This window comes from Pogoniulus pusillus, chromosome 40 (genome assembly GCF_015220805.1).
Source record: "Pogoniulus pusillus isolate bPogPus1 chromosome 40, bPogPus1.pri, whole genome shotgun sequence".
In the NCBI taxonomy this organism is placed as follows: Eukaryota; Metazoa; Chordata; class Aves; order Piciformes; family Lybiidae; genus Pogoniulus; species Pogoniulus pusillus.
The window spans coordinates 6,968,474-6,984,069 of record NC_087303.1 but is presented as its reverse complement, the minus strand read 5'-3'; the positions used below and the strand labels follow the sequence as shown (position 1 = coordinate 6,984,069).

Here is a 15,596-nt window from a genome sequence, read left to right as displayed (position 1 = left end):
GGAACACAGCCAGGAGGGGTTGGAATCTCTCCAGAGGGAGACTGCACAGCCCCCCTGGGCAGCCTGTGCCAGGCTCTGGCACCCTCACAGGGAACAAACTTCCCCTCGTGTGCCCATGGCACTTCCTACACCTCAGCTCCCACCATTGCCCCTGTGCTGTCATGGGCACCACCGGGCAGAGCCTGGCTGCAGCCTCTGGCACTCAGCTGCACATTGTCATGTTTTGGTTGCTGTTTGAGAGCAGAGAGAGATGTCAGATGGGCAGGGGCAGGGCTGCTGCATGAAGGGCAGTGGGGAGATGCCCTCCTTTCTGTGGGGGCAACCCATGGGGCAGAGGCCCAAACGCTGGGGACACAGCACAGCCAAACCCCACAGCCTCCTCTCCAGCAAAGCAAGCAAGAGCCCACCCCAGGCTCTGACCAGGCTCAGCTGCCAGCTGGGAGAGCCTCTGAAGGCTCACACGGCCACAGGGCACAGCAGCTGCCCCTCCGTCCCTGCCCGGATGGCAGCACAGGGCCACACAGCCACAACCACAGCACAGCCACAGCCACAGCCACAGCCATACAGCCACACAGCCACAGCCACAGCCACAGCGACAGCATAGCCACAGCCACAGCGACAGCCACACAGCCACAGCCACAGCCACAGCGACAGCATAGCCACAGCACAGCCATAGCCACAGCACAGCCATAGCCACAGCCATAGCCACAGCCACAGCCACAGCCACAGCATAGCCACAGCCACAGCACAGCCACAGCCACAGCCATAGCCACAGACACAGACACAGCACAGACACAGACACAGACACAGCACAGCCATAGCCACAGCCACACAGCCACAGAATAGCCACAGCCACCGCACAGCCACATCATAGCCACAGCCATAGCCACATCCACAGCCACAGCACAGCCATAGCCACAGCCACAGAGCTACAACCACAGCCGCAGCTGCAACCATAGCCGTAGCCACAGCACAGCCACAGCATAGCCATAGCCACAGCTGCAGCCACAGCCATAGCGCAGCCACACAGCCACAGCCACAGCACAGCCATAGCCACAGCCACAGCCATAGCCACAGCCACAGCCATAGCCATAGCCAGAGACATAGTCACAGCCACAGCATAACCATAGCCACAGCACAGCCACAGAGCCACAGCCACAGCACAGCCACAGCATAGCCATAGCCACAGCCATAGCCACAGCCACAGCACAGCCATAGCCACAGCCACAGAGCTACAACCACAGCCACAGCTGCAGCCACAGCCATAGCCACAGCACAGCCACAGCATAGTCATAGCCACAGCCATAGCCACAGCACAGCACAGCCATAGCCAGAGCCACAGTGCCACAGCCACAGCACAGTCACAGCAACAGCACCACAACCAGAGCCACAGCACAGCCACAGCCATAGTCACAGCCACAGCTGCAACCACAGCCACAGCCACAGCACAGCCATAGTCACAGCCACAGCCACAGAGCCACAGCACAGCCATAGTCACAGCCACAGCCACAGAGCCACAGAGCCACAGCCATAGTCACAGCCACAGCCACAGAGCCACAGAGCCACAGCACAGCCATAGTCACAGCCACAGCTGCAACCACAGCCACAGCCACAGCACAGCCATAGTCACAGCCACAGCCACAGCACAGCCACAGCACAGCCATAGTCACAGCCACAGCCACAGAGCCACAGAGCCACAGCCATAGTCACAGCCACAGCCACAGAGCCACAACCACAGCCACAGCACAGCCATAGTCACAGACACAGCTGCAACCACAGCCACAGCCACAGAGCCACAACCACAGCCCTTAGCCTTGCCAGCCCCTGTGCCCCTCCAGCAGCTGAGCTGGGGGCAGGGGGGCAGCAGCAGCTCCAGCCACCGAGGGGTCACTGAGCAGGATGTGGCTGTGGTGGAGGCCACCAGAGCCTGGCAGGAGCAGGAGGCACTGGGCAGGCTGAGCTGCAGTGGGCTACACCAAAGGGCCCTGGGGATTCTGGCACAGGCTTGGCATGGCTTGGCAGACACAAGGGGCACAGGGTCATGAGTCACAGAATGGGCTGGGCTGGAAGGCACCTCTGAGGTCCCCTGGGGACAGGGTGTAGAGGCCATGGTGGGGCTGGGTTGGGCTGGGTGATCTCAGAGGGCTTCCCCAAGCCAGACAGCTCTGTGCCATTAGAGCCCAGGGGAGGTTTGCCACTGTCACCTTGCCCACAGCTGCAGCTGGAGGGTCTCAGGATGCTTTTGCCCACCTCCAGCTCTCTCCACCACAGCCTCAGCCAGCTGCAGGGAGTCCTGTGCCTGCCTTAAGCAGCTGCCCTGTGCCTGGGGCTCATCTGCTGCCATTGGCTGCTCCCTGCCCTGCTCTGGGGCTGAGCAGGCTGAGCAGATCCGTGGCCAGGAAGGGCAGGCAGGGGGCAAAGGCTGAGCTGCTGCTGCCTTGCTCTTGGAATCACAGCATCACAGAGTGCTGTGGGCTGGAAGGGACCTCCAAAGCTCATCCAGCCCAACGCCTGCACTCAGCAGGGACATCCTCACTAGGTCAGGCTGCCCAGAGCCCTGCCCAGCCTCACCTTGAACATCTCCAGGGATGGGGCCACAGCCACCTCCCTGGGCAACCTGCTGCAGTGTTCCAGCAGCCTCCTGGTGCAGAACTTGTTCCTCACAGCCAACCTAAATCTGCTCTGCTCTGGTTTGCAGCCAGTGCCCTGGTCCTGTTCCTGCAGGCCTTTGGGAGCAGTCTCTGTGCAGCTTTCCTGTAACCCCCTCAGGTCCTGGCAGGTTGTTATTACATCTCCCCAGAGCCTTCTCTTCTCGTGGTCCTGGTGGCCACTCCCCTCAAAGGCTTCCTCCCACTGGCTGCCCTGAGGAGCTGTTTGGGGTGGTGGACACACAGGGATGGAAGTGAGGGAGAGATGGAATCACATAGACATGAAAGCTGAAACCTGCAGACCTCTTGGAGGCAACACTCTGATGGCAGCCAGAAACCCTCACCCCCAACAGCAGGGATGAAGGAGGTGAGCAAAACCTCAGCATCCCCAAGCCTGCAGAGGCACCTGACACACCTCAGAGTCTCTTTTCATCCATGGAATCACAGAACCATAGAAGCAGGTTGGAAGGACCTCAAGGAGCAGTCTTCACAGCAGGAGGGATTGGCACTGGGATGGGCTGCCCGGGGGGGTGGGGGTGGAGTCCCCGTGGCTGGAGGTGTTTAAGAGGAGGCTGCATGAGGCACTCGGTGCCAGGGGTCAGTGCATTAGGAGGTGCTGGGTTGGACTCAGTGATCTCAAAGGTCTTCCCCAGCCTGGTTCATGCTGTGATCACCTGCCCAGCCTTTGCTGGCAAAAGCTGAGTCTGGCCAAGCTGCCCCAGCCCCTGCCCAGCCCAGGGTTAAAATCTCCAGTGCTGGGGCCTCTGCCCACCCCTGGCACTTACTGCATTGCTGCTTGTTCTCCCTGTGGGCAGTCTCTCTGCTGCCCAGTCAGGGGCTCCTCGGCAGTAACCTGTCCCCACCACCTCTTTCCCGAGGGACCCCTTGGCAAAAGGGAGTCTCCTCTGCTCTGCAGCCACTCTTTAAATGCTGGGACATGGTGAGAAGGTCTCCCCTGAGCCTTCTACTGGAAGGTGTTTGGAGAAGGGCAGCAAGGCTGGGGAGGGGCCTGGAGCACAGCCCTGTGAGGAGAGGCTGAGGGAGCTGGGGGGGTGCAGCCTGCAGCAGAGGAGGCTCAGGGCAGAGCTGATTGCTGCCTGCAGCTGCCTGCAGGGAGGCTGTAGCCAGGTGGGGTTGGGCTCTGCTGCCAGGCAACCATCAACAGAACAAAGGGACCCAGCCTGAAGCTGTGCCAGGGCAGGTTCAGGCTGGATGTGAGGAGGAAGTTGTTGGCAGAGAGAGTGATTGGCACTGGAATGGGCTGCCCAGGGAGGTGGTGGAGTGGCCATGGCTGGAGGTGTTGAAGCCAAGCCTGGCTGGGGCACTTAGTGCCATGGTCTGGTTGGTTGGGCAGGGCTGGGTGCTAGGCTGGGCTGGGTGAGCTTGGAGCTCTCTTCCAACCTGCCTGATTCTGTGGTTCTGTACTCCAGGCAGGGCAAACCCTGCTCTCTCAGCCTTTCCTCACATGCTTCCAGTTCTTGGATCATCTCTGGAGCCCTTCTCTGGGCCCTCTCCAGCCTGCCCACAGCTCTTTTTTTTTGTGCAGCAGAGAGATAATTTTAGACATCATTTAAAAACTTCTTTCTGGGTTAACAGCTTCAGGTGAGGAAGCTCCCACGAGCTGCTGGCCCTGGTCCAGACACAGGCACACTGAGACCCTTCCCACAATAGCTCTGACCCTCAAAGTCATGGACTCATGGAATTGTTTTAGTTGGAAGAGACCTTTCAGATCATCCAGTCCAAGCCTTAACCCAGCACTGCCCCAGGGCACCCCTAAACCATGGCCCTCAAAGCCCATGGCCCTCAAAGCTGCACAGCTTTGGAAGCCCTCCCGGGATGGGGACTCCACCACCGGCCTGGGCAGCCCTTTGAGGAGGAAACTGTTCCACATGGCCAACCTGAACCCCCCCTGAGGCAACTTGAGGCCACTTCTTGTCCTGTTAAGCCAGGCAGGAAAAGGAGAGCTGAGCCCCCCAGGGCAGCCCAGGAGCCGGAGCGACAGGCAAGAGCAGCTCCACGGCACTGGGTGCAGGAGCTGCCAGCAGCCAGCTGGGTGCTGGGGCAGCTTCTGTGCCAGCTTCTGTGCCAGCCTGGCCGCAGCAGGAGCTGCCTGTGAGGCCCACGGGCGGGGTGACAGTGAGGAGCCCCGAAGCCAGCCAGTGGCCTGGAAAGGCAATGGGAGGCTTTGGTGTGCTGCAGCTCCTGCTGCGCGGGGCGGAGGGAGCGAAGGTCCCGGGGGGGATGGGGAAACCCAAGCGCGGAGCCTGCCGCGGGAGCGCTGCGCTGCTGCCCGGAGCGGACTGCTCTGCCCTGCAGCCTCTGCCAGCTGGGAGCCTGTGCGGCTGCGGGCCGGGGCCAGCCTCTCGGGGCACAGCGAGGCACAGCTCCTGCCCGAGCTTAACCCACCAGCGGCCGCGGCTGGCACGCAGGAGAGGGGCAGGCTGGCACGCAGGAGAGGGACAGGCTGGCATGCAGGAGAGGGGCAGGTTGGCATGCAGGAGAGGGGCAGGTTGGCATGCAGGAGAGGGGCAGGCTGGCACGCAGGAGAGGGACAGGCTGGCATGCAGGAGAGGGACAGGTTGGCATGCAGGAGAGGGGCAGGCTGGCATGAAGGAGAGAGGCAGGCTGGCATGCAGGAGAGGGACAGGCTGGCATGAAGGAGAGGGGCAGGTTGGCATGCAGGAGAGGGACAGGCTGGCATGCAGGAGAGGGGCAGGCTGGCACTCAGGAGAGGGGCAGGTTGGCATGCAGGGGAGGGGCAGGTTGGCACACAGCAGGCCAAAGTCAGATCAGCAGAACTGAATCAAGGGTCCCAGCAGGCTGGTGCCACCTTGCCAGCCCCTTGTCACCTTGCCAGTGCAGCCAGGGCGAGGGGAGGCAGCCCTGCAGCTCCCCGTGCCTGTGGGAGCCCTGTGCCCCTGCCAGCTGAGATGGCAGCACAGCATCGAGCCCTCCTCAGCCCGGGGCCAGCTGCTGCAGCAGAGATCAGGGAGTCCAACTGGCATCTGACAAGCAAAAGGCTCCACTCTGTTTTCCTGAGCTTCTCCCCCCTGGATGCTCAGGAATTCAACTCTGGAAAGCAGCAAACTGTTAAATGAGCTCCCGGGTCCCTCAGGATGCTTCTCTCCTCCCCAGGGCATCTGCAGCACTCTGGCACCCCAGAGCAGGGCATTTATGTGACCATCTCCTCACCCCTACACTGGCTCCTACCCTTCTCCTGGGGTCTCATCCCTTGAGGAGGATCTTCCCTTGCTGCCCATCAGGATTCCTCCATTCAGCCTGGAGAGGAGAAGGCTGCAGGGAGACTTCAGAGGAGCCTTCCAGTACCTGAAGGGGCTGCAAGAGAGCAAGGGAGGGGCTTTGACAAGGGCTGGGAGGGACAGGACGAGGCTTTGAAGTGAGAGAGGGGAGAGTGAGAGACCATGGCACAGGTTGAGGGTGGTGAGACCCTGGCACAGGTTCCCCAGGGAGGTTGTGGAGCACAGAAGCACCCAATGTGATCTTTGATCACATTGGGTGCTTCTGTGCTCCACAACCTCCCTGCAGATGTTCAGGACCAGGCTGGATGAGTCCTTGACCAAGGGCTGGTGGGAGCTGCCCCTGCCCAAAACATCTTCCATGCAGAACAGGCTTTTGAAGGAGTTTGCTGGGAATGCATTTGGAGGTGATTTTAAGTTTAGGAACTGCCTGGCACGGGGTGATTGAAAGGCAAAGTGAATTCCTGGGGGGTGAGAAACAACCCAGAGAGGGGGAAAAGTAACTGCCCTCTGTCTGATAAAGAAGGGCAAGGTGGGAGCTGAGAGGCTGCCCTGAGGCTTCCCAGAAGGATCACAGAACTGTTTGGGTTTGATGATTCCTCCTGCCCAGCCCAAACCTCCCCTGGTACAGCTGGAGGCTGTTTCCTCTTGTTCTCTTGACCCTTGGGAGCAGAGCCCAACCCCCCCCCCCACCCCCCCCCCGGCTGCAGCCTCCTCTCAGGGAGCTGCAGAGAGCAATGAGGTCTCCCTCAGCCTCCTCTTCCCCACACTGCACCCCCCCAGCTCCCTCAGCTGCTCCTCCCCAGCTCTCTTCTCCAGACCCTTCCCCACCTGTGCTGTCCTTCTCTGGCCCTGCTCCAGCCTCTCAATGTCCTTCTGGCAGTGAGGAGCCCAAACCTGCACCCAGCATCCAGCTGTGGCCTCCCCAGTGCCCAGCCCAGGGGCACAATCCCTGCCCTGCTCCTGCTGCCCACTCCACTGCTGACCCAGGCCAGGCTGCTGGTGCCCTCCTTGCCCACCTGGGCACCTCCTGGCTCATCTCCAGCTGCTGTCACCCAGCACCCCCAGAGCCTTTTCCATTGGGCAGTTTCAGCCACTCTGCCCCCAGCCTGGAGCCTTCCTGGGGCTGTTGTGAGCCAAGTGCAGGACCCAGCCCTTGGCCTTGCTGAGCCTCATCCCATTGGCCTCAGCCCCTGGCTCCAGCCTGCCCAGGGCCCTCTGCAGAGCCTCCTGCCCTGCAGCAGACCAACATTGCCACTCAATTTGCTGTCATCTGCAGCCTCACTGAGGGTGCCTCCATCTCCTCACCCACATCACTGATGAAGATGCTAAACAGAACTGACCTCAGCACTGAGCCCTGGGGGACACTGCTGGTGATCAGCCTGCAGCTGGCTTTAACTCAGCTCTCCTCCACTCCCCGGGCCTGGCCCTCCAGCAGAGCTGTTAGCAAGCTAAAAGCCATCACTGCTGCTTTGCTGACTTCATTCACCACAGGGACTGGGCCCCCACCTTCCACCTGAACACGGGCACCAACCTCCTGGCACAGTGTGCCACAGATGACACAGCCCTGCATGGCTCCATGCCACAGCCATGCCAGTGACTGAGGTCTGGCGCAGGCTGTGGCCATCCCTGACAATGAATTGAGTGTGCAGCTGCTGCTGCTCAGCCAAGCATCACCTCCAGGCAGAGCAGACCCAGGCCACGAGGCAGCAGAAGTTACAGACCTGGCCATGGGTGTGCAGCTCCCAAGGTGCAACACAGAGTTTGGCCACAGCCACAGGGACCACACCAGGCTCAGGTCCACCAACAGGCAGCACATCCCCTGCCAGAGAGTAACCAAAACCATCCTGTTCACTGCAAAATCCAAGGGAGGACAGCAAAGTCTGCCCCTTGCAGGAACCACAGCAGCGATGAGCGTGGGCTGGGTGCCTTTAAATCCTCCTCCTGGGGCGGTGTTGCTCGACTATCAGCACAGCATTTACACAGCAGCAATAATGTCAGGCTGCAGAAAGCAAAATGTCATCTCCCCAGCAATGAACAACTGATATTTGAAGTCTCCTCTGACAGAGAAAATGAATGGCAAGCCCTGCAGGAGCAGCAGCCCCTGAGCTCCTTCCCCTGCTGCTGCAGAGAGCTGAGGTCTGCCCAGCTCCTCCACTGCCAGCCAGGCTGAGCCCATCTCTTGCAAGCATCTCTCAGGGCAGGGCTGAGCAGAAGGGCCCAAGCACATCACAACCCCTCCCTAGAGCAAACATCTCAGCAAACAGCTCCTCTCCAAAGGAACCTCCTGGCTGGTGAAGCTGTGTGCCAGGCATCAAGAACTCTTGAATTATTAACAAGTCACCAAGGAGGATGGAGGAGCTGCTGTGGGACTGGAGCTGAGCTCCAGGCAGGAACACTTCAAGCTAATGGCATCAAACCCCAAAGCTACTCCTCTGACAGGAGAGTGACTCCCCAGGCAGGATCTAACTCACACTTGCCAAACCTGGTAGGAAATCAGTTCTGCTGTCACAGAAACACAGAACTGTTTAGGTTGGAAGAGACCTTTAAGATCCTCCAGTCCAAGCCTTTACCCAGCACTGCCCCAGGGCACCACCAACCATGGTCCTCAGCACCACAGCTACACAGCTCTGAAAGCCCTCCCGGGGTGGGGACTCCACCACTGCCCTGGGCAGCCCCAAGGGGAAGAAATTGGTCTTCATGTCCAACCTAAACCTCCCCTGGGGCAACTTAAGGGCTTCTCCTTTCATCCTATTGCTTTTGACCTGGGAGCAGAGCCCAATCCCCACCTGACTGCAGCCTCCTCTCAGGGAGCTGCAGAGAGCAATGAGGTCTCCCTCAGCCTCCTCCTCCTCCCCACACTGCTCCCCCCCCAGCTCCCTCAGCTGCTCCTCCCCAGCTCTCTTCTCCAGACCCTTCCCCACCTCTGATGCCCTTCTCTGGCTCTGCTCCAGCCTCTCAATGTCCTTCTGGCAGTGAAAGCCAAAAACTGACCTTGGCACTCAAGGTGTGGCCTCGGCAGTGCCAAGTCCAGGGGCACAATCCCTGCCCTTTTCTAATGAAGGCAGACAAGGCAGAGCTGTCAGCTGCCTGCCCAGTGACACGGAGCAGCAGCTGTATCATGTCGTGATGCCGTCAGGGGGGACCCGCAGCATCTGTGCAGGGCTGGCAGATGCGACACAGGGTCCCCGGGGGACGTCTGCCCTCGGAGCAGCAGCTGGAGGCCACAAACACCCAGGGGCACCTCCAGCAGCACCGAGCAAGCGTCTGCAGGGAGCAGCCGAGCCGCGCCTGGGGGGAGCCCACACGGCCCCGGCCACGACTGAGCCTGGAGGGAGCCCACACGGTCCCGACCACGACCTCAGGGCTCCCTGCTCCCAGGCTGTCTCTGAGCACAGAATCAGACGCAGCCAGCACCTGGCGGCCTCTGGGAGCTGCCTTCCCGAGGACCGTGCTGCAGGCGAGCAGCGCCGCAGCCGCTCCCATCCTTGTCAGCTGCGGTAAGCGCCGCAGCCGGGGAGCCGCTGGAAGCCGAGATGAAGGCTTGGGCGCTCTCAGGGGCACAGCACAGGCTGGGCAGCCCGCAGCTGGCAGCTCTGACTCATGCCCACATCGTCACATGCTGCAGACAGCGGCGAGGTCAAGCGTCCCGGAGCAGCGGAGGGGCCGCGGCGCCGCCTGGCTCTCTGCGGGCACTTGACCCCGAGTCAGCGCTGCCCTGCCTGGGTACGGGGCTGGTAGCTGCTGCGGGGCACTGCCCTGCTCCAGCTGCTTTTCTCAGCCTGCGGAGGCTGCAGGGTGCTCAGGTAACCTGAGAGATGAGGGCACAGACAGGATTGTCACCAATTGTCACCGCTGCCTCGGTGACTGCCACCGATTCCCGGCGCCGAGGCTCAGGGACACCCTGCTCTGGGAGCTGGAGCAGTGTTGCCTGTGTCCACTCAGCTGCTTTTGGCCTTAATTCCCACTATGCAGCTCTTCATTCCAAGCCCACCCCACTGAGCCCATCTCATTTCTCCCTTCCTTGCAGCTGCACTTAATGCCCTCTCAGCCGTACTCACAGAACGGGAGGGACCTCTGGAGATGATCAAGTCCCTCCTCCTGTTCAGATGGAGCTGCCTGTGTTCAAGTTGGTGCCACTTACCTGCCCTGTCACTGGGCACCACTGAAAAAAGCCTGGCCCCATCTTCTTGCCACCTACCCTGTAAGTATTGATGAGCACTGATGAGATCCCCCTCAGGCTGCTCCTTCCAGACTGAAGAGATCCAACAGCCCCTACTCTTAGGCCAGGTCTGCAGTGAGGGGCAGCAGGGACAGGCACAAAAGGTACCCTTTGTGAGGGTGGCACAGACAGGCACTCAGCTGGGCAGCAGCTCCCTGTGCTGCCCTGAAAAACACCGCAGTGGAGGCCAGCACAGGCTGCAGCCTGCACTGGGCACTGTGCTCACAGGCACTGCTGCTCCCCAGGGCTGCCCAAGAGACACCTTCTGAGTTCAGGCTTTGTCTTGTTCTTAGATTCACAGATTGCACGGGGCTGGAAGGGACCCTCCAAGGGCATCTTGTCCAACCCTTCTGCAGGCAGCAGGGGCACCTCCAACTAGAGCAGGCTGCCCAGGCCCACCTTGAATCTGATCTTGAATGCCTCCAGGGATTCAACCACTCCCCTGAGCAACCTGTGCCGGCGTCTCACCATCCTCACAACGCAGAACTTCCTCCCGATGTCCAATCCCAAATCTCCCCTGCTCCAATTTCAATCCCCCCTCACCACCCAGCAGCAACCGGCACGCGTGGAGGCAGGGTTAGTTTCTAACCAACTCTTTATTATGCTAAACAAGGTCAAAGAGATCAAAATTCCAAGTCGTGGCTCTAAGACAAAGCATCAAAACATCCCTCCCCCCCCCCTCACAGTTTCTATTGCTGGAGGAAGCAGCCTCTGACGCCGGCTGCAGCAAGCCACTGGGTTTCACAGATTATCATTTCATTTTCTTTCCAAAAGCAGAGAACATCACCACAAACCTGAGTGCCCTTCAGGAGGGTTTTATTTTGGTGGGTTGTTGTTTTTTTTTTTTGTCCCAAACTCTCCTCTGAAGGTTTGCCCTGGAGCCAAAGCAAAGAGCACTGGAAGTGCAGGAATTGCTTCTGAGAAAGGAAAGCCTGACCCCAGTGCTCTGAAACCAGCCACTGGAAGGGAGGTGTGGAGCTTCACCACCACCACCACGGGACACCCAGCTCCGGAGCTGCACACACCACACACCAGTGAAAGGGAACAGAAACCCAGGAACAGAGCCCAGCCCCACTGCTGTGCTCCGGGAATGGATTGGGGGCTGGGATGGGAATGCTCTGCACACCCTGCTGACTGATGGGGCCTGTGCTGGAGGGGGCACAGCTGGCAGGACTGGCCCAGGACAGCAGCTTCAGGTGAGCAATGGTTTGGTCATTAGCTGGGAAGGGTTAATACAAACGAGGCAGGAAGCAGCTGTCGGGGACGGGTCTCACCTTAAGCTGTTAACACAAAATCATGGAGAGCAGCAAGGGCAAAGGATTTCCACTCCCTGCCACTCAGCGGGGGAGAGGCTGTGCTGAACCCACCACCGGGGCTTACAAGCAGCACGACCTTTGTTGGAAGCTGAGAACAACCCAGCCACAGTGTCAGGATAATGAGGGGATTGTGGCTACCATCCCTGTTTATCTCCAGGCTCCAAATGCCTTTCCCTGGTACTTTCAGACAAGATGGTTTCCACCCAGCTTCTCCACCACGTTCCTAGCATCCTGCTGGCAAAGTCTCTCTGCCCATCTTGAGGCAGTGAGCTCCTCTTCAGACCCCTCTTTGATCAGAGGAGCACTGTTAATGAGCTCCCTCCTGCCCCACACAGCTCCTCCTGGCTCGCTGTCTCCTCTCCCTGCTCGCAGCTCCACTCAGGCTTTCAGACCTGCTGCATTCTTGCTGTGTTGCTTCCATCACCCTGAACCCCCTCAGCACAATCTCAGGGGTTGCTCCTCTCCTGGAGCAGCAGCCAGGAGTCACAGCTCCACAAAAAGCCACACAGCAAGTTCCTTCCAAAGCAGGAGCTGAGCTGGAGGAGCTGCTGAGCCCTGGCTCTGGGCAGGCTTCCGCCTCGCTGCCACGGAGCTGAGGGACGGCTGGGATCTGTGCCTGGTGTCCCGGGGAGAAAACAGACCACAGCCAGCCAGCAAAACACCTCCTGCCTGGGGAGAGGGGAACGGCAGGCTGGGCTGCTGTCCCCTTCCTTTGAACTGGGGGCAGAGCCTAGGCTTGGGTGTCGTGTGGGGGCAGGAACGGAGCCTGGGTTCACCCGGGCCCTCCACGGAGCCTCACTCCTCAGTCCTGCTCCCGGCCAGGGCACTAAGGACGGAGGTAGCCTCAAAACAGAGCAGCCCTGCGTGGGAACAGGCCCCTGAAACACATGAAAACCTAACAAACAGACAAACAAAACCCAAACCCGAGCGAGCAGAGCAAGGTCTGGAACACAGCATGAACAGCAGCCATGAGCAGCCCCATTTCAGCGCGGGAGCAGCAGCGCAGAGCCCTGCCAGGAAGACAGCGCCCAGGGCAGTGCTGCCTGCGCTGCCTGCGCTGCCTGCTGCTCGTTAGGAATTCAAGTGCAAGGCCAAAGCCACCCAGCGCCAGCCAGGGCTGGTCCCCGAGCGGCCACCCACGGCACGCACACGGCCCCGTCTGAACAGACAGCCTCAGCCACGGGGGAGGGGAGGGGGCGAGGGCTAAGGCAGCGTCGTTGATATCGGGAGCGGAGCCGGGCGGGAGGCGCCGCAGACAGCTCCTGCGCCCCGCCGCGGGGGGAAGGCTGCTCCTGGGGGGAACGCAGGGAGAAGCGGAACCACCACGGCTCCATCCGAGCCAATTACTTTGGAAGAGACAGAAATCTCCTCCAAAGGTAACAACCTCCTGCCCTGGAGGAGCAGGGCGTTACGTAAGCACAGCCCTCGCCCCCATCCGCGGCTGCAGCTATCACACGGCCGCGCCGAGCTCCTCAACCTATCTGCGCGTCTCTGGGTGGTTTGCAAGGGTTCGAGGTCTCTCCTCCCTCCTGTTGCATAGAGCCTGGAGGGAGGTCTGAGCCCTCTCCCCGTGTCAGGGCTGGCACTCTCACGCCCAACACCAGGACTCGCACTCAGGGATGTTCCTCCTCCGAGTAATTTTCCGCGGGGGAAAGAACCCCTGCAGCCCACAGTAGCTCCGGCAGGACAGCTCCCTCTGGGGAGCAGCACATCAGTCACCCTCGGAAAGGACAGAGTCAAGAGCACCACTGACAGATGCTTCCCAAGCCCTTCCCTGCTCTGCTGCCCGGAGAAGCAGAGGCTCCTCTGTGCTGTCTGCACGTTGAAGGCACTTTGGGAACGCAGCATTGAGAGTTTTGACGTTGGGGAGGAGGAGGAACGACAGCGGAGGAAGGACACACTAAGGGCTACCTCACTGCCTTCCCCTGGGGCGTGTGGCAAACCAGCGGGGCAGGGCTCCGGGCTGGGCTACAGAAAGGCTGTGCATAATAATGGCTGTGCCAGAGGCCTGTGCATGCAGCACGAACCCTTGGTGAGAACGGCTGAAGTGTACCCAAGCAGCCTCCTGACTGGGAAGACAGAAGAAAAGAGTCCTCTAAGCCCCTCTAAGGTCTGAGTGCAGCCCCCTCGGGGGGGCTGTGTCACAAGCCAGCAGGATCCCTGCAGGCCAGCAGAGTCCAGCGCTCGCCCAAGGGAAGCCACGGTCCGAGGGGTGCCAGCTGTGCCCAGCGAGGAGGGAGGGCAGCACTGCCTGAACCCAGCCGCCCTCAGATCCACACCGAGCTCTTCCCATCTCCCGACTTGCTGCTGGCGCTGCTCTTGTTGGAGCCTGCCTTGGATTTCTTCTCCCGGGACCCGCTGGGGTTGTTTTGGTTGTTGTACGCCTGGATGGCGAGGTCCAGGCGCTCCTGAGCCACTTTGATTTCCCTCTGCAGGTTCTCCAGGTCGGCAGGGATGTTCTCCTCGTTGCTGCCGTACTGCTGCTCCTGGGCGATGTTGGCCTTGTTCTGCCTGTAGGCGATCTTGGCGTTGGACAGCTCCGTGTACTGCAGCTGCTCCGGCTTCACCGCGATGTTGTAGCCGGGCGGGGCCGACGGCGTGTTCCAGGTGAAGGGGTAGCTGTAGGGACCGGAGTCCTCCAGCTCCTTCCTCTTGTTGTTCAGGGTGTCCCGGATGGTGCCGAAGCCCAGGTGCAGCATCTCCCAGACGTTCAGCAGCAGGCACATGCAGCTCACCCCGTACATGATGAGCAGGAAAATGGTCTTCTCGGTGGGCCTGGAGATGAAGCAGTCGATCTTGTGGGGGCAGGGCGTCCTGCTGCACACGAAGATGGGGCTGACCTGGAAGCCGTACAGGAAGTACTGCCCCACCAGGAAGCCGACCTCGAAGGTAGCCCTGGCCAGCAGCTGCAGGACGTAGATCTTCATCAGCCCATCCTCCCGGATCCGCCGCCTGCCGTCGTGCTTGGCCTTGGCGGGGGCCTGCTGCTCCTTGTTCTCCCGCTCGCTCTCCAGCTCCATCTCTGGGTACATCATGGGGTCCTCCTCGTGGTCCTCCTCAGCATCCTCCAAGCCGCGGTGCTGCTTCCAGCGCACGGAGAAGCCTTTGCCGCGGCTCCTCCTGTCGGCCTCGCCGTGCTCCACCATGCGGGCGATCTTGTGGATGGCGTAGCCCAGGTACATGACGGAGGGAGTGGCGACCAGGATGATCTGGAAGACCCAAAACCTGACGTGTGACAGGGGAGCAAAAGCATCGTAGCAGACGTTCTCGCAGCCTGGCTGCTCCGTGTTGCACACAAACTTGCTCTGCTCGTCGTAGTAAATGGATTCTCCTCCCACCGCGGTCAGGACGATGCGGAAGACGATCAGCGCCGTCAGCCAGATCTTGCCCACGAAGGTGGAGTGGTTGTGGATCTCCTCTAACAGACGGGTCAGGAAGCTCCAACTCATGGTGGTCAAATGAGTTTAGCTGAAAGAAAACGAAGACAAAACAAATCCCCACCCCCACCCCCCAAAAAAAAATACATTTGTGAGTTTGATCAGCTGGAGCCTACGGGATGCCGACGTTAGAATCACAGAAGGGGTTGGGTTGGAAGGGAGCTTCAAGAGCATCCAGTTCCAACCCCACCCTGCCATGGTCAGAGTGATGAAGGACTCATCCAGCCTGGTCCTGAGCACCTGCAGGGAGGTTGTGGAGCACAGAAGCACCCAATGTGATCTTTGATCACATTGGGTGCTTCTGTGCTCCACAACCTCCCTGGCAAACCTGTGCCAGGGTCTCACCACCCTTAACCTGTTCCAGTGTCTCCTCACCCTCCCTCTCAACAATTTCTTCCCCATCTCCACTCTCACTCTCCCCTCTCCCAGTTCAAAGCCATTGTCCCTCCTCCTGGCACTCCTAGACCTTGCCAGAAGTCCCTCCCCAGCTCTCCCGGAGTCTCTTTAGCTACTGGAAGGCTGCTCTAAGGCCTCCTTGGAGCCTTCTCTTCTCCAGGCTGAAGAACTCTCTCAGACTGTCCCCACAGGGGAGGTTCCCCAGCTCTCTGTGGCCTTCTCTGGACCCTCTCCAGCAGCTCCAGGTCCTTCTTGTGCTGGAGGCAGTGCTGCAGCCTGAGCAGAGCAGAAGGGCAGAATCCCTGTGCTAATGCTCTCCC

The 15,596-nt window shown here is 60.2% G+C and overlaps 1 protein-coding gene across 1 annotated transcript in view; it reads right to left on the bottom strand.

The window, feature by feature from the left end:
* Positions 1–10,704: 10,704 nt before the first annotated feature.
* Positions 10,705–15,596, bottom strand: part of GJC1 (gap junction protein gamma 1) — a 41,774-nt gene continuing 36,882 nt past the window's right edge. Inside the window, exon 4 of the mRNA XM_064174571.1 lies at positions 10,705–14,911. Within this exon, the coding sequence (XP_064030641.1) occupies positions 13,711–14,892 (1,182 nt within the window). The 5' untranslated portion in view covers positions 14,893–14,911 and the 3' untranslated portion in view covers positions 10,705–13,710. The remainder of the gene's footprint in view (positions 14,912–15,596) is intronic.